At 40.9% G+C, this 26346-nt stretch overlaps 1 protein-coding gene across 1 annotated transcript in view; it reads left to right on the forward strand.

Annotated features, from left to right (window-relative positions):
- Window positions 1–6374: 6374 nt before the first annotated feature.
- LOC148775075 (membrane cofactor protein-like) overlaps window positions 6375–26346 on the forward strand; it is a 51297-nt gene continuing 31325 nt past the window's right edge. The window contains exons 1-4 of the mRNA XM_088845021.1: window positions 6375–6536; window positions 14693–14878; window positions 15223–15322; window positions 25567–25652. Coding sequence (XP_088701147.1) covers window positions 6416–6536; window positions 14693–14878; window positions 15223–15322; window positions 25567–25652 — 493 coding nt within the window. The 5' untranslated portion in view covers window positions 6375–6415. The remainder of the gene's footprint in view (window positions 6537–14692; window positions 14879–15222; window positions 15323–25566; window positions 25653–26346) is intronic.

Below are 26346 nucleotides of genomic sequence, written 5' to 3' on the forward strand. Positions count from 1 at the left end.
TCATCCCATCCTTGCCTTCTCCCACCGAGTCCAAACATCCGCTCTTTACATATGTGTCTCCTTTGCTGTCCTGTATGTAGGATTGTTAGTACCATCTTTCTAGATTCCATATATAGAGCATAATGATTTAATTTATATATATCTTGAAATGATGACAACAAGTTTCGTGAATATCTATCATCTCATATGGGCTTCCCTGATAGCTCAAGTGGTAAAGAATCCCCCTGCAATGCAGGAGACCCCAGTTCAATCCCTGGGTTGGGAAGATTCCCTAGAGAAGAGAAAGGCTCCCCACTCCAGTATTCTGGCCTGGAGAATTCCTGGACTGTCTAGTCCATGGCGTCACAAAGAACTGGACACGACTGAGTGACTTTCACTTTCAGATCATCTCATATGAATACAATAGAAAAATATATTTTTTGTGAAGAGAACTCTTAGGACTTACTGTTCTACTAACTTTCATACATAAGATGCAGCAATATTAACCATATTTACCACATTGTATGATGCATCCTTGGTTCTAATTTATCTCACACCTGGAAGTTGTTACATTTTGACTGCCTTCATCCAATTCTCCCATCCCCAGCCCTAGCCTTCATAACCACATAACAGATCTCTTTTTCAATATGCTTGTTTTCTTACGTACAATTGGCCAAGAACACTGTTACTTCCTGTTACCCAGTGTAGTGATTCCATGTTTCTGTTTATTTCAAAATAATCACCACAATAAGGCTAATTACCATCTATCAACATTTTATTTAAAAATCACATAATTAAAGATTATATTCTTTACATTGAATATTTCATGCTCCTGGCTCATTTGTTTTGTACTGGAAGTTTGTCCTTAACCTCCCGATCCTCTCCCATTAAAAGACACATACAGAATGGTTCATGGCAGCTTTATTTATAAATGGCAAAAATACAAATTGTTCCCATGAACATTTTGCAAAGCATTTTTAGCATTTTCATACCATGGATTAATATTCACTAATTTAGAAACCAAAATGAAGTATAGCTATTGACAGCAATTTTGCAAAAGCTCACAGCTCTCATGCTAAACAAAAAAATCAAACACACTCACTAGGTTAATCAATTTATTATTGATATAAATTTAAAAACATGGAAAACCTGACCATAAGGGTGGTTGCCTATGGAGATACGGTGTGGTACAGAATGGGAAGAGACAAAAGGAAATCTTATGTTGTGCTGGACATTTGCTCTCTTTAGTTCTAGGTAGTAGTTATATGGGTATATATATGTGATTAAAAGACATCAATCAGAACACTTAAGGTTAATTTCACTTTAGGTACTTAACTATTTATATGTTTACTTTAGGTTTAAAAATACCATTTTTTTGAAGAATAAAGTTAAAATTACTGTTTTATTTCAAATGTTCGTTTTTCATTGAAATCAAACTTTCACCCTAAAAAATAATAATGTAATTATGGAATAGGGAGTGATTTCAAAAGGCATGAAGGAACATTTGGGATGATGAAAATATTCTACATCTTGATAATAGGGTGATTATATAACTGTATATATCTTATCTTTAAGATGTCTTCACACAAACATCTAACTGATAATTTCACCAAGCATCTGAGTACTACTGTCTAGCCAAGTTGACACAAAATTAACTACCACACAAAATATCCAAGATGAACTTGGATATTTAGTTCGGAAGATTCCCAACCCAACTATGAAAGATCCACCTGATTTCTTCTTGCTTCTTGTAGTAAATACATTCAGTGCAATGGAAATTGAAGAATGAACTGTCAAAGATAAAGGAACCAATATGAGATGATTTGAAATGAATCAGCCTATCCGTATACTATACTCACCAATCAAGCCCATAGTGAGGCTGGACAGTCCTTTGCTTGTAAGGTTACGCATGTGAGTGGAGATCCAATCAATTGTCTCAGCCTAAGCCAGAAGTAGAGATGCTATTATCCAGGGAAGATGTGTGATGTACACACACGACTAAGAGCTGGCATGTATTAGGGCATAACAGACTAAGTTTTTGAGAAGGTTATTCTAGCAGAAATGCTTCCAGCTAGGACTGAAAGGAGCAGATATCATACAGGTAAAGGAGGAATGTCTCCAAAGATAGCGCCCTGGTAGGCGGGGCCAACAGGGCCTCTTCCTGCTGAGAAGATAGTCTCACCTCCCTGGTGGTTCATAAAGCGGAGTCTCCCCGCATAGGGGCCGACAAGGAGCATTACTTTCACAGAGGAGTGTTCTCTGTTCCCAGAATCTAATGAGATTTCTCTTGGTTGGTTTTGAATTTGTTTAAGACTTGTGACCCCTTTCTTATCTCTTTCTCCATTTATGAATGGTAATTTCTATCCTATGTCAATATTAACATTCTACTTTGGAAGCACATTACTTGTTTTCTGGTTCACAGGGCCACACCTGACTGCAAATTTTGCCCAGGGATGGTCCAGAAACTGAGTCTCACTCATAACTTATTTAGAAGACATTTAAGTAAAATCTGGGCCTTTGAGTTGATGCTGGAAAGAGTGAAAACTTTGGAGGATGTTGGGATTGGGTGAATCTATTTGACACATGGGCAAATAGGAATCTGAGAGATTGCAATGTGAACTCTTAAGTGTCAAACAGGGTCCCTTACGGCTAGGACCTAAAAGTGTTACCTTATTTGGAATTAGGGTGTCTACCAGATGTAATCAAGTTAAGATGAGGTCATTATGATGACCTCCAATCAAATACGACTGACATCCTTGTAAGAAGAAGAAAATACAAGTAAAGACAAAGACAATCGGGGAGATTATTTTGTGACCAGAGGGGCAGAGATTAGAATGATGCAGCTGCAAGCCAAAAAAACCAAAGATAGATGCCCACTCCTAGAAGCTACAGAGCAGGAAGGAAAATTCTACCAATTCTCAGGAAGAGCATGAAATAAAGAGAACAAATGGAAGTGAAAGGAAGTACATGCTATCCTTGGTCTTCCGGTTCGTAAGTGCTCCGTCCAAAACACCTCATCTAATCCTTGATGTTGTTCAGTTACTCAGCCACGTCCGACTCTCTGCAATCCCATGGACTGCAGCACGCCAGGTTTCCCTGTCCTTCACTGTCTCCCAGAGTTTGCTCAAACTCATGTCCATCGAGTCGGTGATGTCATCCAACCATCTCATCCTCTGTCGTCCCCTTCTCCTCCTGCCCTCAATCTTTCCCAGCATCAGGGCCTTTTCCTTGAGTAGGCTATCCCATCAGGTGGCCACAGCATTCAAGTTTCAGCATCAGTCCTTGTAATGAATATTCAGGATGGATTTTGTTTAGGATTGACTGGTTTGATCTTGCAGTCCAAGGAACTCTCAAGAGTCTTCTCCAGAATCTGTGTCCTTACCGTTTTCATACATGTAAATTTCACCTTCAGTAAAACTTAGTTGCTCAAGGAGTGAGGTCCCATAGAGTTGAGGTCTTTTACGCTAATGGTCTGTGTGAATAATTTACCTTCCCAGGAGTCCTTTTCTAGGAGTAGAGGGGAAAATAATTGACTAGCAGTTGGGAGAGCAATGGCCATACCTTTCCTAATTTTGAAATCTATCGGGCCACTAGAGGCTTCAGCAGCAGACAGTCAACCATGGAAACCTCAGCTGTTGTTCTGAATTATACCTGCCTAATGCCAAAGACATGTCTACACATGGACATCACCAGATGGTCAACACTGAAATCAGATTGATTATATTCTTTGCAGCCAAAGATGGAGAAGCTGTATACAGTTAGCAAAAACAAGACCAGGAGCTGACTGTGGCTCAGATCATGAACTCCTTATTGCCAAATTCAGACTTAAATTGAAGAAAGTAGGAAAACCACTAGACCATTCAGATATGACCTAAATCAAATCCCTTATGATTATACAATGGAGGTGAGAAATAGATTAACGGACTAGATCTGATAGATAGAGTGCCTGATGAACTCTGGACGGAGGTTCGTGATATCGTACAGGAGACAGGGACAAAGACCATCCCCATGGAAAAGAAATGCAAAAAAGCAAAATGGCTGTCTGAGGAGGCCTTACAAATAGCTGTGAAAAGAAGGGAAGTGAAAAGCAAAGGAGAAAAAGAAAGATATACCCATTGAATGCAGAGTTCCAAAGAATAGCAAGGAGAGATAAGAAAGCCTTCCTCAGTGATCAATGCAAAGAAATAGAGGAAAACAAAAGATTAGGAAAGACAAGAGATCTCTTCAAGAAAATTAGAGATACCAAGGGAACATTTCATGCAAAGACGGGCTTGATAAAGGACAGAAATGGTATGGACCTAAGAGAAGCAGAAGATATTAAGAAGAGGTGGCAAGAATACACAGATCTGTACAAAAAAGATCTTCATGACCCAGATAATCACGATGGTGTGATCACTCACTTAGAGCCAGACATCTTGGAATGTGAAGTCAAGTGGGCCTTAGAAAGCATCACTACGAACAAAGCTAGTGGAGGTGATGGAATTCCAGTTGAGCTATTTCAAATCCTGAAAGATGATGCTGTGAAAGTGCTGCACTCAATATGCCAGAAAATTTGGAACACTCAGCAGTGGCCACAGGACTGGAAAAGGTCAGTTGTCATTCCAATCCCAAAGAAAGGCAATGCCAAAGAATGCTCAAACTACTGCACAATTGCACTCATCTCACACGCTAGTAAAGTCATGCTCAAAATTCTCCAAGCCAGGCTTCAGCAATACGTGAACTGTGAACTTCCAGATATTCAAGCTGATTTTAGAAGAGGCAAAGGAACCAGAGATCAAATTGCCAACATCCGCTGGATCATCGAAAAAGCAAGAGAGTTCCAGAAAACCATCTATTTCTGCTTCATTGACTATGCCAAAGCCTTTGACTGTGTGGATCACAATAAACTGTGGAAAATTCTGAAAGAGATGGGAATACCAGACCACCTGACTTGCCTCTTGAGCAACCTGTATGCAGGTCAGGAAGCAACAGTTCGAACTGGACATGGAACAACAGACTGGTTCCAAATAGGAAAAGGAGTACATCAAGGCTGTATATTGTCACCCTGCTTACTTAACTTATATGCAGAGTACATCATGAGGAACGCTGGGCTGAAAGAAGCACAAGCTGGAATCAAGATTGCCGGGAGAAATATAAATAACCTCAGATAAGCAGATGACACCACCCTTATGGCAGAGAGTGAAGAGGAACTCAAAGTGAAAGAGGAGAGTGAAAAGGTTGGCTTGAAGCTCAACATTCAGAAAACAAAGATCATGGCATCTGGTCCCATCACTTCATGGGAAACAGATGGGAAAACAGTGGAAACAGTGTCAGAGTTTATTTTGGGGGGCTCCAAAATCACTGCGGATGCTGATTGCAGCCATGAAATTAAAAGACACTTACTCCTTGAAAAGAAAGTTATGACCAACCTAGATAGCATATTAAAAAGCAGAGACACTACTTTGCCAACAAAGGTCCATCTAGTCAAGGCTATGGTTTTTCCAGTGTTCGTGTATGGATGTGAGAGTTGGACTGTGATCACCAAAGAATTGATGCTTTTGAACTGTGGTGTTGGAGAAGACTCTTGAGAGTCCCTTGGACTGCAAGGAGATCCAACCAGTCCATTCTAAAGGAGATCAGTGTTCATTGGAAGGACTGATGCTAAAGCTGAAACTCCAATACTTTGGCCACCTCATGGGAAGAGTTGACTCACTGGAAAAGACTCTGATGCTGGGAGGGATTGGGGGCTGGAAGAGAAGGGGACGACAGAGAATGAATGTCTGGATGGCATCACCGACTCTGTGGACATGAGTTTGAGTTAACTCCGGGAGTTGGTGATGGACAGGGAGGCCTGGCGTACTGTGGTTCATGGGGTCGCGGAGAGTCGGACACGACTGAGCGACTGAACTGAACTGAACTGAATGCCAAAGACTGAGCGAGGGCCCAGGTGTGGGCCAGTGTGGAGGGCCCCAGGTCCAAGGTGGAGTCCTGAGCGGTGTCTGCTCCACAGCGATCCACTGACTGCTTTCAGGTGGAGGCGCTTGATTCTTTTTAAATAGCCCAGCGTCTGGAAAAGCGTCAACGATGCCCGCGCCTGCCCTGATTCCTTCCCATCCTTCCTAAGTAGGGCAGAGACAGTGTGTTCACGGAGAGGCGGTGACCATTTCCCGCGAGCCGCGGAGGTTCTCTTCAGGTCTTCAGACGGAGAAGCGATGCAGGCGGGGTCTGAGCAGGAGGTGCAAGGCGGCCCGCGCGCTCAGCGGTTAGAGCCGGGGGGGACCGCCCCCGGCCCGAGGTCCGCCTGGGGACCGCCCGCTGGCCGGCCGTCGGCGTTCCCGGCCACGCCCCCTCCGTGACCGCCCCGGACGGGAGAATCGGCGGATTGTTGCGCGCGGCGGCCCAGTTCGGAAAGGTCCGTCCCGCGTTGGTCTGCGGGTTTCCGCTGGTCGTCCTGAAAATGACAGCGTCTCGCGCGCCTCGCCAGGCACCTCCCGCTCGCCCCGAGAGTCCCCTCTTCCCCTGGTGCTGCGTCGGGATGCTTTTGGCGGCCCTGGTGCTCCCGTTACCCATATTCTCCGGTAGGAGCCTGGAGACAGCGTGCACCCAGGCGGCGAACTGGCGCGGGGCGGGGGCGGGCAGCCCAGAACCGGGGCCTGGGGGCTTTGCTTGGTGGCGCGGGGCGCCGACACGGAGCTGGATCCACCGGGGGCCCCGCGGAGTTGGGGTAGAGGGCGGGGCGGGTGTTTCCCGGGTCTCGCTGTGCGGGGACCTGAGGAGAAGGCTTGCTTGTTGGGGGACATTGATAGCTGCGCGATGGTGGGCTCGGCCTGGGTTGACCAGGGCCGGGCTGGTTCCCTGGCAAGAGCTTGGAGGGTGTTCACAGGACAGAGCCTGGTGAGGACAGGTGCAGGGCCCTGGTGCTGCCGGAGAGGGCTTACTCAAGTGTGTGGGGATGTTGCGAGGGGAAGGGGTTGCCTTGTGTTCCCTGGGCGGGTGTGGGTGGGGGTTGTGTCCCGCTGGGGGAGCCGGGAGATGCTTTGTGGAAATCACCACCCCAGTGGTGCCCAGTGTGGGACTAGGAAGCTGTTTGCTTTGCATGGGGCTTACCAAAGCAACCGAAAACACATTGGTAGCCAAACCTGGTGAAAAATGAGTATCCTGGAAATGAACTATAAATGATGTTCTCCTGGTTTTCTCTTAAAGCTCATAAATTAGAGCTGAGACCCCGTTCGCTAAGTTTGTGTGTTTCATTGAATCGAATGAATACTTTAAGTATGTACAGAAATACATGCTTATTGTATAAAACATAAACGAGGACAACCAGTTTTTACTACTTTGGTGTATTTCCTTGTCTTTGTCCACAGATGTGTGTCTATGCCCAGGATAGTTTTAGGATTGGTTCCATGCAGTTTGTTTGCTGCAGTTTTTCTTAGCAGCATTCATTCAACAAATACTTGTCTTCTGTATGCCAGGTCCTGTCCAGGTCCTGGGGATGCACTGGAGAACAATAAACACAGTATTCCTATTTGCACTATCCCGATTTCACTCTGTCTGTCCCCCTCCCTCACACACATGTGAGTATATGCAGTGCCAGACACACATTAGGAAGTTGAATATTAATATTTGCTAGAATTTATTGGGAGTGGCAGACGGTAGCCAACACGTAAGACTAATAAATATGTTATAACCCAAGAGAAGTGCCCAAGAGGAAAGAAGCGTGATTCTCTGATGGCATTTAACAAAGGGCTGGTGGGAGGGAAGACTTTTCTGCTCAACAAACAGGCTAGACTTTGCCACCTTGTCTTCTGTACTTGCTGTTTCCTCAGAGGGCTTAGAGAATTTTTCTGCCTTATGCATAATTAACTCTTTCTTATTCTTTAAGCTCTGCGATGTCACCTTTTCAGAGGGACCTTCTCTGACCTACCATTTCCAGTGGACAACACACACTTCAGTTTAATTCCCCTGCTAACTGGTAGTCACCCACCCAAACTATGTTTTCCATTCTCTCCTCACTAGAATGCAGAGATCTTGGCTGTCTTGGCATACTTGTGGTTTGAAATGCCCATTTTTTTGGCCTCAGTGTCAACACTCTCGTATAACTATCGAGTACCAGGAAATTAGAGGTGACTTTCAGCTGGGGCTTAGAGCCCAGGAATAACTTCTCTTGCTTCCAGGAGGAAGGTTCTCTAAAGAGCCACACTTAGACAGCCTTTCTGTGGTGTCTAATAGCTAAGGCAGAGGCAGCTGAGAATCAGAAAGGATTTATATGCCCCTGCTACTAGACTCCTCAGGGCTCACACTCCTACAGTCTTGCTTGTTACAGGTCATTTAAAAAGTTTATTTCTCTGCAGGAGAGGTGTGAGCGATGGAACGGCAGTGCTAACAAGAAATTAGAAGGAATTCTTTAATGATGTTTAAAATATGCTTAAGGCTAGAAGTTGAATGAGATGATGAAAATTGTTCAAAATAGAGGGGAAAAAAGGATAAAATGAATAGGGTCTATCAGGGAAGATACCAACTGGAAATGAAGAGGATGAAAAGGTTATGTTTAAGGTTGAAAGGTAAAATCAGGATAGGTAGGAAACTTAAATAAGGTATAAATGGGAACTCACTATACGGGGCATGGAAAGTATGTGGATACTACAGTCACAGAAGTGGCTCTTGAGGAGCAGGTTTAATAAGTAGTAGTTGTGCCTGGAAGGCTTGCTAGCTCAGAGGTAGTTGCCAAATGGAAGGAGCCCACGGAAAGGACCAGTCTCATTCCTCCAGAGCAGGGTCTGCTTTTTGGGCCCAAACCTATAATTTCCTTTTATAGGTTATCTCTTCTGCCTATATTAAGTCTTTTCTTTCTTCCTAATGAAAGAAGCCAAGATCAGTAAATGTTTACATGATAGTTTCTCAGTTTTCTTACTCTTCGTATTACAGTGCAGGAACAACAGTCGTTATCGGTCAGTTGATAGGTTACCATACTGCTGGCAGATAGACAACAAAAAAAATGATGCGGTCAAATACTTCGCCAGTGCATAGATTATTTTCAATGGTTTGATTTATTGCACTATATTCTTTACCATTGATTTCTGTTTAACAGTCGTGATACTTTGAAAAGCAAAGCGTTTTGAAGAACGACTGTGATGGACATCATGTGTGAGATGTTGTTGGCCACAGGGATGAAGGGAGTCCACTGTATTATGTGTTAAACATAAAAGCATGTAGTGGCAAGCATGCAGAGGAAAGCCCAAGTGCTGCTGAACTCAGGTTGGACTACTCACCACTCAGAAAGCCAATACTTAAGAGACAAGTGCCAGTAGGAGTGGAAAGGTTGCTTTAGGCAGAAGGCTGGCATCTGGGGAGAAGGCGAACTTCTGTCCCAGGACCGACTCTGAGGATTCTGCTTGGCCCTGGAAGTTTTTAAAGGGAAAAAGGGGAAGTAATCTCCAAAGTTAATCATTGTGATGTGTGTGCATGCTCAGTCATGTCTGACTCTTTGCAACCCCATGAACTGTAGCCCGCTAGGCTCCTCTGTCCATGGGGTTCTCGAGGCAAGAATGCTGGAGTGGGTTGCCATTTCCTACTCCAGGAGAATCTTCCTGACCCCAGGGATTGAACCCACGTCTGTTGTGTGTCCAGGCAGATGCTTTACCACCGCACCACCGTGGAAGCCCAGTCACTGCGATAGGAGCCATATTGTTGACATCTCCAGTTGCCTGCAGACTTCCTGACTCCTATGATCTTTCTATAGATGCTCTCTCCTGGAGTTTGCTCTCAAGATTACTGAAGGGAAAACTGGGGGAAAGAGCTAGCCATCTCTTAATTATTCTTCATTTTTATTTCTTGAACTTAGAAAAGAGCCAATAGGTTAGGCAGAGTATTGTGTGATCAAAAGATGTGAAAGGTATGCTTGGGCCAGAGGTTAGTTACAATATAGCTTTGATAAAGTGACAAGACAAAGGGGACGTCCTGCAGATAGCTCTTTCCTACAGAAAGCTGCTTACACACGAGAAGGGACTGATCACTGCCTCCCCAAGGAAGACAAAAATACTTCCTAGAGGAGATGTTGTGTGAACAAGGAAGACGAGCTGAAGGAGTTGCTCCAGAGCAGGAAGAAAGGTTCAGAGCAGAGGAAGGAGTGTGAGCAAAGGCTCAGAGAGGTGACGTGGCTCAGGGCAGTGGTGACCTGTCTAGCTACCCTGCGTGGCAGCAGTGGGGTGAAGGAGGTGAGAGGAAGGCAGCAGTGTAGATGACAGAGTGAATAATTGTGGAGAAACAGGATAGTTAGGAATTAACAATTAAAATCCTGAAAATCAGGCTGCGATATTGTTACCTGTTCTTTTTGGGCACCTTGAGACTTTTTGTTGGCTCTGGCAAACGCACATCTAAACTCTGTGTGTGTGTGTGTGTGTGTGCGCGCTCAGGTGTGTCTGACTTTTTGCGACACAACTTGGCCTGCAGCCTGCCAGGCTCCTTTGTCCATGGAGTTTTCTAGGCAACAATACTGAAGTAGGTTGCCAGTTCCTACTCCAGGGGATCTTCTGATCCAGGGTCTCTCGCATTTGTAGGCAGATTCTTTAGCACTGCATCACCTGGGAAACCACGTCTAAACTAGGTTGCTTTAATTTCCCCAGGCTCAGTATAAGACCATTTCTTAAGGACTAAATGCAAACGTTGCTGTCATGACCGACAGTGATGGAAAGCAGTGTTGGTAGTGGAACCAAGATTCCTGGCTTGACCCTGGGTGTGCTACCTACTAGGAATGTATTCACGGGAAAGTTCCTCCACCTTGCCATAGTTCAAACTGCTTATCTTAAAGCAGGGAAAGTAGTACCCAACTCATAGGAAGACTGTGAAGGAGACATTAGTTTAAAAAACACCAAAACAATGATTGGCACAGGTAATGTCTGATTTGCTGTTTCTAAAATGATTGTTATCACCAATGTTTTTGTAAGAAACATGTTCTGGAATTGTTCATTGCTAATCTTTAGGAAAAATATAACCTACAGTCTTTGGAGTTCACTCTTAATGTTAAAATACTATTTCTAGTCATAGAAGTGATATAAAATAGGTTTATAATAAAATATTAAAACAAATATTTTGACATGAAAGAAGTGAAAAATTCTGATAAAGTGAAATTTTTGTAAAGAAACCCCCCAAAAATGGAAACAGACAAAAACAGCAGTAAAAAAAAAAAGTGATGGTTTGAAGATATTTCTGGAGCAGTTTGGCTGAAGAGTAAAGAATTTTAATTTTATCAGAAGTATGTAAAACTGATAACGGTGCTCCTTCAACTGTGGCGCTCGGAACCAGAAATGCAGTGGTGGATGAGACGTGCCTCCCAGGAAGGTTACCGTGCCCGAGGGAATATAAGCAATGAACAATTACAGTATGAAAAGTGCTGTGAAAGCAGTAAATTGCGGCAGCCATGAGGACACTTGACCCAATTTTTTTGAGTGATAGATGTTAAGAGCCTCAGGGAAGAAGTGGCACCTAAGATGAAACTGAAGGAGGAACGCGAGGCCTCTGGCCAAAGCTGGAGTCAAGTGGCGCATGGAGGTCCAGAGTGCCGCAGGAGGCTGAGTGATTTAACGGGCGCTGCTGGTGGGGTTGAATGTGGCTTAGAGAGTGTGCAAGAGTGAGCAGATACTAAAGCTCTCTTAGCCGTATCAAGGGACCTTAGACATTCTCATGAGGGAATAAGGGAGCCGCTGAAATATATCTGACTTGGAAGAGCCCTGGACATAGTACTGTGTCAGTATTGTATGGGGCAGTGTGTAAATGAACTGAATGAGGGTGGCAAGACCAGTACGGAGACCTATTCAGAAACTCTCGGAGCAGTTCAGGTAAGGAATGATAGGGCTTGAATTTTTAGTAGAAGTAAAGGTGGAAATGGAGAGAGAACAGGCATTTCAGTTGTGGAAGCTGGGTATGAAGAGTCAAAAGAGACCACACCCTGGCTTCATTATGTTGTCTGAGAAAGTGCAACACCTTCCAAGTAGAGCTGTGCTGGGAGGGAATTGAGTGCACAGACTTGGCGCCCCAGCGAGAGATCCAGGATGGACAGAGTAGTGTGGGAGGCAGCTCCTATCAGTGTCAATGATGTCATGAGGGTATGTATTCTCACCCAGGGGGATTTGCAGAATGAAAATTAGAAACGTTCCTAGAATAACCCACGAGTAATGTCACATAATGCAGTCAGACATAGAAGGGAGAGTAGCCACAGGACAGGCTGAACATCGAGGTCATTTGTTTCCTGAAAACCACGGGAAAGAGGTTTTTGGGCATGAAGGAGCAAAGGGAAAATGATCAATAGCTCCAGATGTTGTAGGCAGGAAACCTAAAATTACTGAGGGAAAGTGTTAGGGTGAATTTACCTAGAAGGAGGCTACTTAATGACTTTGAAAGTGCATTATAAATGAGTGGAAATTTAGAAGTAAAATTAACACATTATGTGTTAGAATTTGCACTTTGAAGAAGCAAAGAAATTTTAAAAATAGATAAGATTTGGGGACATTATGTCTGGGGTCAGAGACCATGATTTCCTGGGGGGACTACATGAGAAGGGGTATGGGTGTGTGCTTGTGTCAGAGATTTATTTTAAATTTTTGCAAGTGGGTAGAAAGTGAGCAGTTCTCTTGATTCATAGCAGAGTACTATTTCATTTTTCTGTCACTTTTCTGGAGCACTGGGGAATTTTCTGAATGCAGCCTATTGTATTATGTAATATTACCTATATTTAAAGTATAATATTGCATTTCTTGCCTTATTTTTTGCTAATGACTTATTACTTGATATTTAGTTTGTATTTATTTGAGACTATAGAAATGATGTTAGACAAAAAGCAAATTTGAGTGAATTTTTATTTGAGTTCAAAATGGGTCATAAAGCAGTGGAGACAACTTACAACATTAACAATGCATTTGGCCCTGGAACTGCTAACACACACACAGTGGAGTCGTAGTTCAAGAAGTTTTGCAAAGGAGACGAGCACCTTGGAGATGAGGGACATAGTGGCTGGCCATGGGAAGTTCATAAGAACCAGCTGAGAGGATTATCAAAGCTTCAGTGTCAACCATTCCACAGTCATTCGGCATTTGAAGCAAATTAGAAAGGTGAAAAAGCTTGATAAGTGGGTGTCTGAGGAGCTGACTGAAAATCAAATAAATCATTTTGAAGTGTTGTTTTCTCTTATTCTACACAGCAACAGTGAACCATTTCTTGATCAGATTGTGACATGCGATGAAAAGTAGATTTTCTGACAACTGACAACAGCCAGCTCAGTGGTTTAACTGAGAATCTCCAAAGCACTTCCCAAAACCAAACTTGCACCCCCCCCCAAAAAAAAAGCTCATGGCCACTGTTCGCTGGTCTGCTGCCCATTTAATCCACTTTAGCTTTCTGAATCCTGACAAAACCATTATATCTGAGAAGTATGCTCAGCAAATCAGTGAGATGCACCAGAAGCTGCAACGCCTGCAGCCAACACTGGTGAACAGAAAGGACCCGATTCTTCTCCACGACAGCACCCAACCGCACATCACACAACCAGCACTTCAAAAGTTGAAAAAATTGGGGTAAGATATCTTGCCCCATCCGCTGTATTCACTTGACCTCTTGCCAATCAACAACCACTTCTCCAAGCGTCTTGACAACTTTTTGTAGGGAAAATGCTTCCACAGAAAGAGGTAGAAAATTGTTTCCAAGAGTTCTTCGAATCCCGAAGCATGGATTTTTATGCTACCGGAATCAACAAACTTATTTCTCATTGGCAAAAATGTGTTGATTGTAATGGATCCTATTGTGATTAATAAAGATGTGTGTGAGCCTAGTTATAATGATTTAAAATTCAGTCTGAAGCCACAATTACTTTTGTATCAACCTAATATATAAAGTGAAGTCATATTTTGAAATACATAGTCCACATCTATTTTGATCTTTGAAATCCACAATGCTTATTTAATAATCTCTTCTTACTACAGCAAGTCTTGAGCACCCAGTGTGTACAGAGTGTAGTAGAAAAAGAAGGTAGATGATCCCTTCCCTCTAGAACTTTGCCTTCTGAGAGGAAACTGAGCCTGAATTGACAGATGATCATATGCTTGTGTTTCAAACTATGGAAGAGTAATCTGAGCAGAGTGTTATAGACTATAAAAGAACTTTTAAGATGAGAGGTGAGTTTTGAAATAAATTTAGAGAAAAAATGTGTAAGGAAACATGTGCTGTGCTGTGCTAAGTCGCTTTAGTCGTGTCTGACTTTTTTGTGACCCCCTGGATTGTAGCCAGCCAGGCTCCTCTGTCCATGGGATTCTCCAGGCAAGAATGCTTTAGTGTGTTGCCATGCCCTCCTCCAGGGGATCTTCCCAACCCAGGGATTGAACCCGCATCTCTTATGTCTCCTGCATTGGCAAGCGAGTTCTTTACCACTAGCAGCACCTGGGAAGCCCATGAGGATACATATATATATTTAATACCCAAAAGATAGATTTTGTGTCCTTGAATTTACTGTTGAATGAAAATTTAGCTTATTCCTCAACAAATTAAACGGATTTTAATAGGATTTTTTTAGTAAGCAAGACACATTCTCCACTACTGCCATCGCTTGGATAAAACCATGGATAAAATCATTTAAAATCTTGCTAAGAAACTTTCTACTTATTCTATACTACCTGCTTGCTGCTACGCGACAGTGGAAGATGGGAAAGATTAAATTCCTAATTGTCTGTTTTTATTCTCTTATTCCTAGTACGCTGCATTGATCCACCAGTACTGGAAAGTATGAAGCTTAAGGGGGTCATTAAACGCCATTATTATCCTGGGGACAGAATAGACTATGAGTGTTACCGAGGATACTTTTACGTGTGGCCTTATTTCCTCTCGTCTACTTGTGAGCCTAATGGCTCGTGGAGCTTTATTGAAGAAGCATGTTTAAGTAAGGAAACTGAACCATTTTTATTTCTTGGGTTTTTTTTTTCTTTTCATTCTCTAGAGATGTTTGCACATTTTAAGAGTTCATTTTCCACTGCAACAGTAATGATTTTCTCATGAGAAACTAGGTTGTAGATAGCAATCCATTTTTTCTGGCTTTGAGAAATCTCCAGGGAATCTTTCTTGGGGATTAGTCCCTCGATAAATGTGAATTTCAAGTTTGCCCTTATAATAATTAAATAAAGAAAATAATATTTCATCAATAGAAAAGAGCAGTGTAGAATTTTGATCTTGACTTAAATGTTTTGAAGTAGGTATGAAAAAACAAATTTGAAAATTTTCTTTTAGGAAAATCATGTCCAGATCCAAAAGTAAAACATGGTAAAGTAGTTGCCCCAAATGAAACCTTTGAGTGGGAATCAGAAGCTCACATTTCTTGTAATGAGGGGTAAGTAAGTCACTCTTTAGAAAGAAATAAGGTAAACATTGTGAATTTCATTTTTCTTTGCTTCTCAACTTGATCATTTCCTTAAAGTTGATTTCATTTTTCTTTCTAGGTGGTAAGTTGCACTTGAAATAATGTGTTATACTGAAATGATAAGTTACACTGAAAAAATGTGTAATTAATAGAACTTTAAATTGAAGAAAAGCACGATTATATACTTGTTACATGTGAGAATAAGCCTATTGGATGTGTCAAAAATGTAATAATCATGATAACTTTATCCTTAACTACAAAGTACACCTGTCTAAACTGGCCATTCTCAGAGTTGAAGGAGGGCTCCCAGAAATGACTGACACCAACAGTGTAGGAGGGCTCCTTTTTCTCCACACCCTTTCCAGCATTTATTATTGGTAGACTTTTAAATGATGGCCATTCTGACAGGTATAAGGTAATATCTCATTGTAGTTTTGATTTGCATTTCTCGATGGCATCACCGACTCTGTGGACACGAGTTTGAGTGAACTCCGGGAGTTGGTGATGGACAGGGAGGCCTGGCGTGCTGTGATTCATGGGGTTGCGGAGAGTCGGACACAACTGAGAGACTGACCTGACCTGAACTGAACTGAATAATTAGCAATATTTAGCATTTTTTTTTCATGTGCATGAAAAAGACACTTGTATGCGTCTTTGGAAAAATGTCTGTCTAGTCCTTCTGCTCATTTTTTTATTATGTTGTTGTTGTTTTTGGTATTAAGCTGTGTGAACTCCATATATTGGAAATTAATCCCTTCTTGGTAGCATCATTTATAAATATTTTCTCCTCGTCCATAGGTTTCCTTTATTTATGATTTCCTTTGTCATGCAAAAGGGCTTCCCATTTAATTAGATCCCAGTTTTTTTATTTTTGTTTTTATTTTCAGTACTCTAGGAGATGTATCCAAAAAAATATTGCCACAATTTATGTTAAAGAGTGTCTGCCTATGCTTTCCTCGAAGAGTTTTATAATATCAGGTCTTACATTTAGGTCTTTAATCCATTTTGAGTTTAGTTTTGTATTTATTTGTATATGGTGTAAAAGAATGTTCTATGTTCTATATGGTGTAAAATGTTCTATATGTAGAATGTTCTATATGGCGTAAAAGAATGTTTCATTCTTTTCATATATGGCTGTCTAGTTTTCCCAGCACCACTTATTGAAGAGACTGCCTTATCTCCGTTGTCTATTCTTGCCTCCTTTGTTCTAGATTAGTTATCAGTGTATGAGTTTATTGATGGGCTTTCTAGCCTGTTCTGTGGTTCTATGCATCTCCTTTTCTGCCAGTACCATACTGTTTTGAAGACTGTAGCATTATAGTTTGAAGTCAGGGACCATGACTCCTCCAGTTCCATTCTTCCTTCTCAAGATTGTTTTGGCTATTAGGGGTCTTTTGTGTTTCCGTACAACTTAAAACATTTTTTACTCTAGTTCTGTGAAAAATGCCATTGGTAATTTGGTAGGGATTGCATTGAATCTATGGATTGTCTTGGGTAGTATAGTCATTTTGACAAAGCTGATTCTCCAAATCCAAGAACATGGAATATCTTTCCATCTGTTTGAGTCATCTTCAGTTCCTTTCATCGGTATCTTATAGTTTTAAGAGTATAGGTTTTTTGCCTCCTCAGATAGGTTTATTTCTATATATTTTATTCTTCTTGATGCAATAGTAAATGGGATTGTTTCCTTAATTTCTTTTTCTGATATTTCATTGTTAGAGTATAGAAGTGCAACAATTTCTGTATATTAATTTAGTATTTGGCATCTTTTCAAAATTCATTGATGAGCTCTAATAGTTTTCTGGTAGTATCTTTAGGATTTTCTATGTATAGCATCACATCATCTGCAAACAGTGATGGTTTTACTTCTTTTCCAATTTGGATTCCTTTTATTTATTTTTCTTCTCATTTCCTGTGGTTAGAACTTCCAAAACTATGTTGAATTAAAGTGATAACAGTGGGCATCCTGGTATTTTTCCTGATCTTAGAGAAAATGTTTTCCATTTTCACCATTGACTATGATATTAACTGTGGATTTGTCATATATGGCCTTTATTATATTGAGCCATATTTTCTCTAAGCTCACTTTCTGAAGAGGATTATCATAAGTTTTTTCTGCATCTATTGAAAAGATCACATGGTTTTTGTTCTTTAATTTGTTAATATGGTGTAATGTGTTGATTGATTAATGAATATTTAAAAATCTTATATCCCTGGGGTAAATCTCACTGGATCGTGATGTATGATCCTTTTAATGTGTTGTTGGAGTTGGTCTGCTAGTATTTTGTTGAGAATTTTCTTTTATATTTTAATCAGTGATTGACCTGAAATTTTCTTTTTTGTGTGATATCTTTGGTTTTGGTATTAGGGTGATGCTGGTCTCATAGGATAAGTTTGGAACTTCTTTCTTCTGCAAATTTTTGGAATAGTTTCAGAAAGATGGGTGGATATTTGGTAGAATTCACCTGTGAAGCCATCTGGTCCTGGAATATTTTGCTTGTTGGGAGTTTTTAAATTACTGATTCAATTTCAGTACTGGTGATTAGTCTTTTCATACTTTCTATTTCGTCTTGGTTCAATCTTGAGAGATTATCTCTTTCTAAGAATATTTCCATTTCTTCTACAATAGATTGTCCATTTTATTGGCAAATAGTTGCTTGTTGTAGTCTTTTGTGATCCTTTGTGTTTCTGATGTGTTGGTTGTAACTTCTTTTTCCTTTCTGGTTTTATTGATTTGGGCCCTCTCCCCTTTTTTCTTGATGAGTCTAGCTGAAAGTCTACCAATTTCTTTATCTTTTCAAAGAACCAACTTTTAGTTTTATTGGTCTTTTCTATTTTTTAAAAGTTTATTTATTTTAATTGGAGGCTAATTACTTTACAATGTTGTGGTGGTTTTTGCCATCAGTTCAGTTCAGTCGCTTGGTTATGTCTGACTCTTTGCGACCCCATGAATCGCAGCACGCCAGGCCTCCCTGTCCATCACCAACTCCCGGAGTTCACTCAAACTCATGTCCATTGAGTCGGTGATGCCATCCAGCCATCTCATCCTCTGTCGTCCCCTTCTCCTCCTGCCCCTAATCCCTCCCAGCATCAGAGTCTTTTCCAGTGAGTCAACTCTTTGCATGAAGTGGCAAAGGTATTGCAGTTTCAGCTTTAGCATCAGTCCTTCCAATGAACACCCAGGACTGATCTCCTTTAGAATGGACTGGTTGGATCTCCCTGTAGTCCAAGGGACTCTCAAGAGTCTTCTCCAACACCACAGTTCCAAAGCATCAATTCTTCAGCTCTCAGCTTTCTTCACAGTCCAACTCTCACATCCATACATGACCACTGGAAAAACCATAGTACATTGACGTGAATCAGCCATCGGTGTACATGTATCCCTCCGTCCCAAAACCCCCTTCCACCTCCCTCCCCATCCCATCCCTCTGGGTTGTCCCAGTGTACTGGCTTTGAGTGCCCTGGTTCATGCATCAAACTTGGACTGGTCATCTGTTTCACATATGGTAATATACATGTTTCGATGCTGTTCTCTCAAATCATCCCACCCCTGCCTTCTCCCACAGAGTCCAAAAGTCTGTTCTTTTTAATCTGTGTTTCTTTTGCTGTTTTGCATATAGGGTCATCATTACCATCTTTCTAAATTCCAGATATATGCATTAATATACTCTATTGGTGTTCTTCTTTCTGACTTACTTCTCTCTGTATAATAGCCTCCAGTTTCATGCATCTTATTAAAACTGTTTCAAAGTCTCTATTTCATTTGTTGCTGCTCTAATCTTATGATTTCCTTCTCTTTACTGACTTTGACTTTTATTTGTTCTTCTTTCTCTAGTTGCTTTAAGTGTAATGTTAGGTTGTTTGTTTGAGATATTTGTTTCCTGTGGTGAGTTTGTATCTCTATAAAATTCCCTCTCACTACCATTTTTGCTGCAGCCCATAGATTTTAGATCATGTTTTCATTTTCGTTTGTGTCTAGGTATTTTTAAAAAATGTCCTCTTTGGTTTTTCTTCAGTGGGTCGTTGGTTGTTCCCTAGCATCTACATGCTTGTGTTTTTTGCAGTTTTTATTTTCTTCTTATAGTTGATTTCTGACGTCACAGGGTCATGGTTGAAAAAGATGGTTGGTATGATTTCAGTTTTCTTAGATTAGCAGGAGTTGCTTTGTGGCCCAGCATGTGATCTACCCTAGAGAATGTTCCATGTGTACTTGAAAATGATGTGTATTCTGCTGCTTTTGGATGAAATGCTCTATAAATATTAAGTCCATCTAGTTCAATATGTTCACTTAAGGCTGTTGTTTCCTTATTAATTTTCTGTCTGGATGATCTATCCATTGATGTAAGTGGGGTGTTAAAGTTCCCTACTATTATTGTATTCCTGTCAATTTTCCCTTTTTGGCTGTTAGCACTTGGCCATATGTACCGAGGTGCTCCTATATTAGGTGCATATATATTTAAATTGTTGTATTTTCTTCTTGGATTGATTCTTTGCTCATTATATAGTGTCCTTCTTTGTCTCTTGCAGTAGTCTTTATTAAAGAGTATTGTGTCTGCTAGAAGTGTTGCAACTCTGACTGTCTTTTGATTTCCATTTGCATGGAGTAGCCCTTCCCATTGCCTCACTTTCAGTGTGTATGTGTCTCCAGATCTAGGTGACTTTCTTGTAGACAGCATGTATATAGGTCTTGTTTTTGTAATCATTTGGACAATCTGAGTCTTTTGGTTGGGGCATTTAGTCCACTTACATTTAAGGTAATTATTGATATATGTGTTCCTGCTGTCATTTTGTTGATTTTTTTTTTTTTTGCTTTTTTTTCTCCTTCCTTTCTTGTCTCTTTTGAAGACTATCTTCACTGTTATATTTGGATTCCTTTATCTTTTTTATGTGTATATCTATTACAGTTTTTTTTGTGGTTATATGAGATTTTTGTATAGGAGTGTATATTTATACATACTTGTTTTAAGTTGCAGATTCCTTAATTTCAGATGTGTTTTAGATATCCTGCCTTTTATTCTCCTCCCCTCACAATTACTGTTTTTGATTTTATATTTCACATCTAATTTTTGTGTATCCCTTAATTGCTTATTGTAGATACAAATTATTTCATTGCTTTTTTCTTTTGACTTCCCTACTAGCTTTGTGTGTGGATGATTTTCTAACTGTATTGTAAGTTTGCCTTTACCCATTAGCTTTTCCATTTTATAATTTTCTTCTTTCTATTTGTGATCTTTTCATTTCCACAGAGAATTTCCTTAATTATTTGTTGTAAAGATGCTTTGGTAGTAGCGAATTATTTTATCTTTTGCTTGTCTCTAAGACTTTTGATTTCTCCATCAAATCTGAAAGAGAGCTTTGTTGAATAGAGTATTCTTGATTGTAACTTTTTGACTTTCATCACTTTAAAGCCTCTTCTTTATGGCCTGCAGAGTTTCTGCTGAAAAATTAGTTCATAGCCTTATTGGAGTAATCTCATATGTTATTTGTTGATTTTCATTTGTTGCTTTTAATATTTTCTCTTTATCTTTAGTTTTTGTCATTTTGATTATTCTATGTCATGGTATAGTCCTCTGTGGGTTAATCCTGTATGACACTCTACACTTCCTAGACCTGGGTGACTGTTCCTTTTCCAGGTTAGGGAGGTTTTCAGCTATTATCTTTTCAAATATTTTCTCAGGCCCTTTGTCTCTCCTCCTTCTGGGACCCTAATAACACAAATGCTAGCATGCTCAATGTTGTCCCAGAAATCCCTTAAATTGTCCTCATTCTTTGTCATTCTTTTTTCTGTTCCATGGCACTGATTACCACCACTGTGTCTTCCACCTCACTGATCTGTTCTTCTGCCTCATTTACTCAACTATTGATTCCTTCTCGTGTAGTTTTCATTTCAGTTATTGTATGCTTTAATGTATTTGGCTTTTCTTTATATTTTCTAATTCTTTGTTAAAAACGTCCAATTTTTAACTTTGTGCCTCCATTCTCCTGAGTTCTTTACTATCATTACTCTGAACTCTTTCTTGGGTAGATTCCATTTCTCCACGTCAGTTAGTTCTTCTGGGGTTTTATCTTGTTCCTTCATCTGAAATGTATTTTTCTGTGTCTTCATTTTCTTTAAATTGCTATTTGTATCTTTTGTATGTGGTAAGTTGGTTACTCTTTTTTGATTTTGGAGAAGTGACCCTCTGTAGGAAATGTTCAAAGCATCCCAGCAGTGCACTCCCCTCTCATCACTCAAGGGCCCAGGATTAGCTGGTCTGCATTTGTAGACTCAATCTGCAGGCTTCAGGGGGCTGTAATTTTCTTGCTTCTAGTGTCAGCCCCATGGCCCCTGGAGCTGGATCTTGGTCCTCTGTTGGGCAGCGTCATGTCTAGTGAAGTGAAAGTCGCTCAGTCATGTCTCTTTGCGACCCCATGATTTATATAGTACATGGAATTCTCCAGGCCAGAATACTAGAGTGGCTATCCTTTTCCATCTCCAGGGGATCTTCCCAATCCAGGGATTGAACCTAGGTCTCCTGCATTCTGAGCAGATTCTTTCCCAGCTGAGCCACAAGGGAACCCCAAATGTGGCTGTGGGCTCAGGAAGCCTTTAGGCAGCCTGTCTGCTCACATTCATTTGTTGTTTGGCCTGAGGTTTTTCCAGCACTGGATCCTACAGACTGTTGGGCGGGGCCAGGTCTTGGTGCCTAAATATCAGCCTCTGGGAGAGCTCACACAGATGAATGCTCCCTGATATATCTGCCATGCATGTGTATTCAGTTGTGTTCAACTTTGCGACCCCATGGGCTGTAGCCCTCCAGGCTCCTCTGTCTATGGACTTTCCCAGGCAAGACTACTGGAGTATGTTATCATTTTCTTCTCCAGAGGATCTTCCCAACCCAGGGATCAACCTGCATCTCCTACACTGCCTGTCAGGCAGATTCTTTACTGGGCCATCTGAGAAGTCCTATATATCTGCCACCGATGTCTATATCCCCAGAGTGATTCACAGCCACCCCCTGCTTCCTCAGGATACCTTTCAAGATCAGTAGGTAGTTCTGATCCAGGATCCTATGAAGTTATTGCTTTTGCCTTTGTTCCTGGTGTCTATGAGACTTTTATGTACCCTTTTAGAGTGAAGTCTCTGTTTCTTCCAGTCCTGTGAGCCCCTGTAATCAAGCTCTGGTGGCTTTCAAAGCCAAATGCTCTGGGATCTCCTCTTCCCAGTGCTGGAGTCTTGGGTTAGGGGCTTCACTGGGACTCAGAACTCACTCTAGTGGTAAAACCTCTATAATATAATTATTCTCTAATTTGTGGGACACCCACCTAAGGGAATGGGATTTGATTATATTCCTAATCTGCCCTCCTACCAGTCTCTTTGTGGCTCCATCTTTTTGTTCCTAGCTCTAGGGGACATTTTCAGTCTTTTTCGATGATGATTGTCCTGTAGATTGTTGTGATTTTGGTATTCTTGTTAGAGGAGGTGAGTTTAGGGTCCTTCTACTCTGCCATCTTAGCTACTCTGTCTTTGTCTTTTGAGAGTTTGATTATTATGTGTCTTAGTATGGACTTCTTTAAGTTCTTTTTACCTGAAAGTTGTTGAGCTTCTTGGTTGTGTTTCTCATCACATTTTGGAAGTTGTCTGCCATTATTTTTTTAAATGTTCTCTCTGTCCGTTTCTATCCCTCCTCTCCCTCTGAGACTCCCACAGTGTGTATGACCCGCTTGATGGTGTCACACAAGTCCTTTAGGGGCTGCTCATTTTTCTTCACTCTCTTTTCTTTCTGTAGCTCAGATTCAGTAACTCCCCCCATTCTATATTTAGGCTCACTAATTCTTCTTTCTGCCTGCTCAAATTTTCTTTAAATCCCTCTACTGAATTTTTTATACCAGGTATTGTACTTTAAGCCCAGAATTCCTTCTTGATTTCTTCTTAGGTTATCTGTCTCCTCATGATGGGCTTCCTATGTGGTGCAGTGGTAAAGAATCTGCCTGTCAATGCAGGAGACACAAGAGACAAGGGTTGGATCCCTGGGTTGGGAAGCTACCCTGGAATAGGAGATGACAACCGACTCCAGTGTTCCTGCCTGGAAAATTTCATGGCAGAGAAGCCTGGCAAGCTGCAGTCCATGGGGCCACAAAGAGTCAGACACAACTGAGCAGACACACACGAGCATTCTCCTTATGATTGTTCTGCTTTGCTCATACATCATTTTCTTGATTTTCCGCACATCTTTCTTTAGTTGTTCGAGCATGTTTAAGATAGTTCTTATCTAATCTATCTGTCATCAGATGTTTTTCAGGAGCAGTTTCTGTTCATTTATTTTTATTTTGAATGGGCCGTAATTTCCTGTTTCTTTGTATGCCTGGTGATTTTTTGTGGAATACTGGACATTGGAATTTAATAACTTTGGAAGTCAGATCCTCCCCTTTCCCTGGATATTGCAGTTTTTGTTATTGTTTTTTGATTGCTGTAGGATACTTCTCTGCCAGCAATCATCCTAAGTTGTAAACTGAAGTTCTTCTCAGGCCATTTCTGAATTTTTCCCAAAATGTGCACACTTACTTTCTAAATTTCCCCTCATATGCACTTGTTTTTGAATGTCTAATCTTTAATTATTGGCTTCCGATGCATTAAAATGAAGTTGGAAGCAAAAATCAAATTGGAAGCAAATGGTGCTCAATCTTTAAATCCCATGTAATCCACTTCAGCCAACAAGGAAGGGGCTTGCAAGTGTCAGCAGGACATGACAACAATGGCTGCCCACCATTTTCTGTGATCAGGAACAAAAAGCAACTAGAGTACATATCCGTGGTTCTTGGAGGACAGTCCTTTCTGGGTACTCTGCCTCCTGCAATCTGTGTGTGAGCCACTCAGGAAAACATGCACAGCTGCCTGCTACACTGCTGAGAGTGGGAACGGGTAGCTGCTGTTTTCCTAAGGGCTGAAATTGACTGAAATGAATGTGATTTGCCTGCCTGAGCTTTCCTCTGGAACTTGCAATTCTTCAGCAGACTCCAAAGTCCAAAAATAGTGACTCTGCCATTGCAGTTTTTGTCTAGTTATGGAGACAGATTCCTAGTTCCTCCAACTCTGCCACCTTCCCCAAGTCCTCTCCTAAAACACTATAGTATACAAAAAATGAGGGCAACTTGATGGAGAACTTGACTAGAACCTTGTGCAAGCAGTTTCACTGATATTTGAAAATTGATCCAGTAAAAATATTAGAACATTCTGTCATAGATGTAGAGAGCCTATTAGCTACTTTGAGAGGTTCCAAAAACTTAAAGCATAGACTCTTCTCAAAAAATTGAAACACAATATATACTAGTATAATTCAGTTCATTTCAGTTCAGCTCAGTCGTGTCCGACTCTTTGCGACCCCATGAATCACAGCACACCAGGCCTCCCTGTCCATCACCAACTCTCAGAGTTCGCTCAAACTCATGTCTATCGAGTCGGTGAAATCCAGCCATCTCATTCTCTGTCGTCCCCTTCTCCTCCTGCCCCCAATCCCTCCCATAAAGCAAAATAGTAAATAAGAAGTGCCGAATACATACAATTATTTATGATCATTACAATGAGGGTCCAGAGGGAGGAGAGAGCACTGTGAATTTAAATTATCAGAAAAGATTAAGAGAAGATTGCATTAAGTAGCAGTCCTAAGATGTTCCTAGGAAGATACTCTGATCTAAAGAATATTAAAAAGAGCTAAAACTTACCTAGCACTCACTATGGGTCAGATGCTAACTTACTCTCTAAACAGTCCCACGAGGTATGTCCTATTGTGTCGTTTACATAGATGAGGGAATTGAGCAAGAAAAACCGTAAAAGACTTTCCCAAGCTCAAATAACAAGTCCGTCATGCAACTAGAACTTGAATCCAGGCAGGCAAACTTTAGAGCCTGGTCTCTCTTTCTCAGTTCTAACTGAACACAGTGGTGGGAGCAAAAGCTTAGAAGTGAAAGTGTGATGCGTTTGCCAGAGAGAGCAAAGATGCCAGACTGACAGCTTGACAGAGTCATGGAGACTTTGCTGTGGGCCAATGTGTGTTCACAGGCAATAACTCTTTATTTGATTAGAATTGAAGATTTGATTAGCACTTTCATTTTTATCATGTCACTTAAGAAACGTCTCCCTCAAAGTACTATAGTATAGAAAAACAACCATATAAAAGTTTTCATTATTATGTGTGCTGTTAAAGAAAGAGTAACCTTTTCTTTTTTCAATTTAGTTATTTCTTAAGAGGAAAGCCTATTATAATTTGTAACCTTATTGGAGAGAATGTGTCTTGGAGTGATACGATTCCACACTGTGAAAGTAAGTAAATTCTCACTTTAGAATTTAGATCAAGAATGTTCATAAATCAGCAATGATCCCAAAGAACTTTTCTTTATGTGCCTTGCTGTGCTAAGTTGCTTTAATCGTGTCCAACTCTGTGGTCCTGTGGACTGTAGCCCACCCTGGGATTCTCCAGGCAAGAATACTAGAGTGGGTTACCATGCCACCCTCCTTGGGATCTTCCCCACCCAGAGAATGCACCCGCGTCTCTTATGTCTCCTGTGTTGGCAGACGGGTTCTTACTACTAGTGCCACCCGGGAAACTGTTTCTTTGTGTGGTTTATGTCTACTGGTATTCATTTTATTGAAATTAGAGTGAAAGTTTTTGAAATAGTTTTTTATTAAATCACTTTTAAGACTTGTACAAAGTCAATACATGTTAACATATACACCATATTTTTATGAAAAAATAAAAAATTTCCAAAACAGAATAGTGGCATTGTTTTACATTTTTTGCAAATATCTGGCTTAAAGGAAGACATCTGGATTCAGTCTGTTTCAAATTCACACAATTTGTAGATTCTGCGAAATTTCACTGTACAGTTACAAGGATGACAGTGAAATAAGACAGTATTTTGGTATTATTGTGAACCTGTGATGTAGCGAATGGATATGTTTATAAATTATAAAGAATTTCTTAGCTAGTGGTGGATTTTATTATTTTTAAATTAAT

The sequence above is a fragment of the Moschus berezovskii genome, chromosome 17 (genome assembly GCF_049115385.1).
Source record: "Moschus berezovskii isolate FMDL1 chromosome 17, NW_MosBer_1.0, whole genome shotgun sequence".
NCBI classification, from domain to species: domain Eukaryota; kingdom Metazoa; phylum Chordata; class Mammalia; order Artiodactyla; family Moschidae; genus Moschus; species Moschus berezovskii.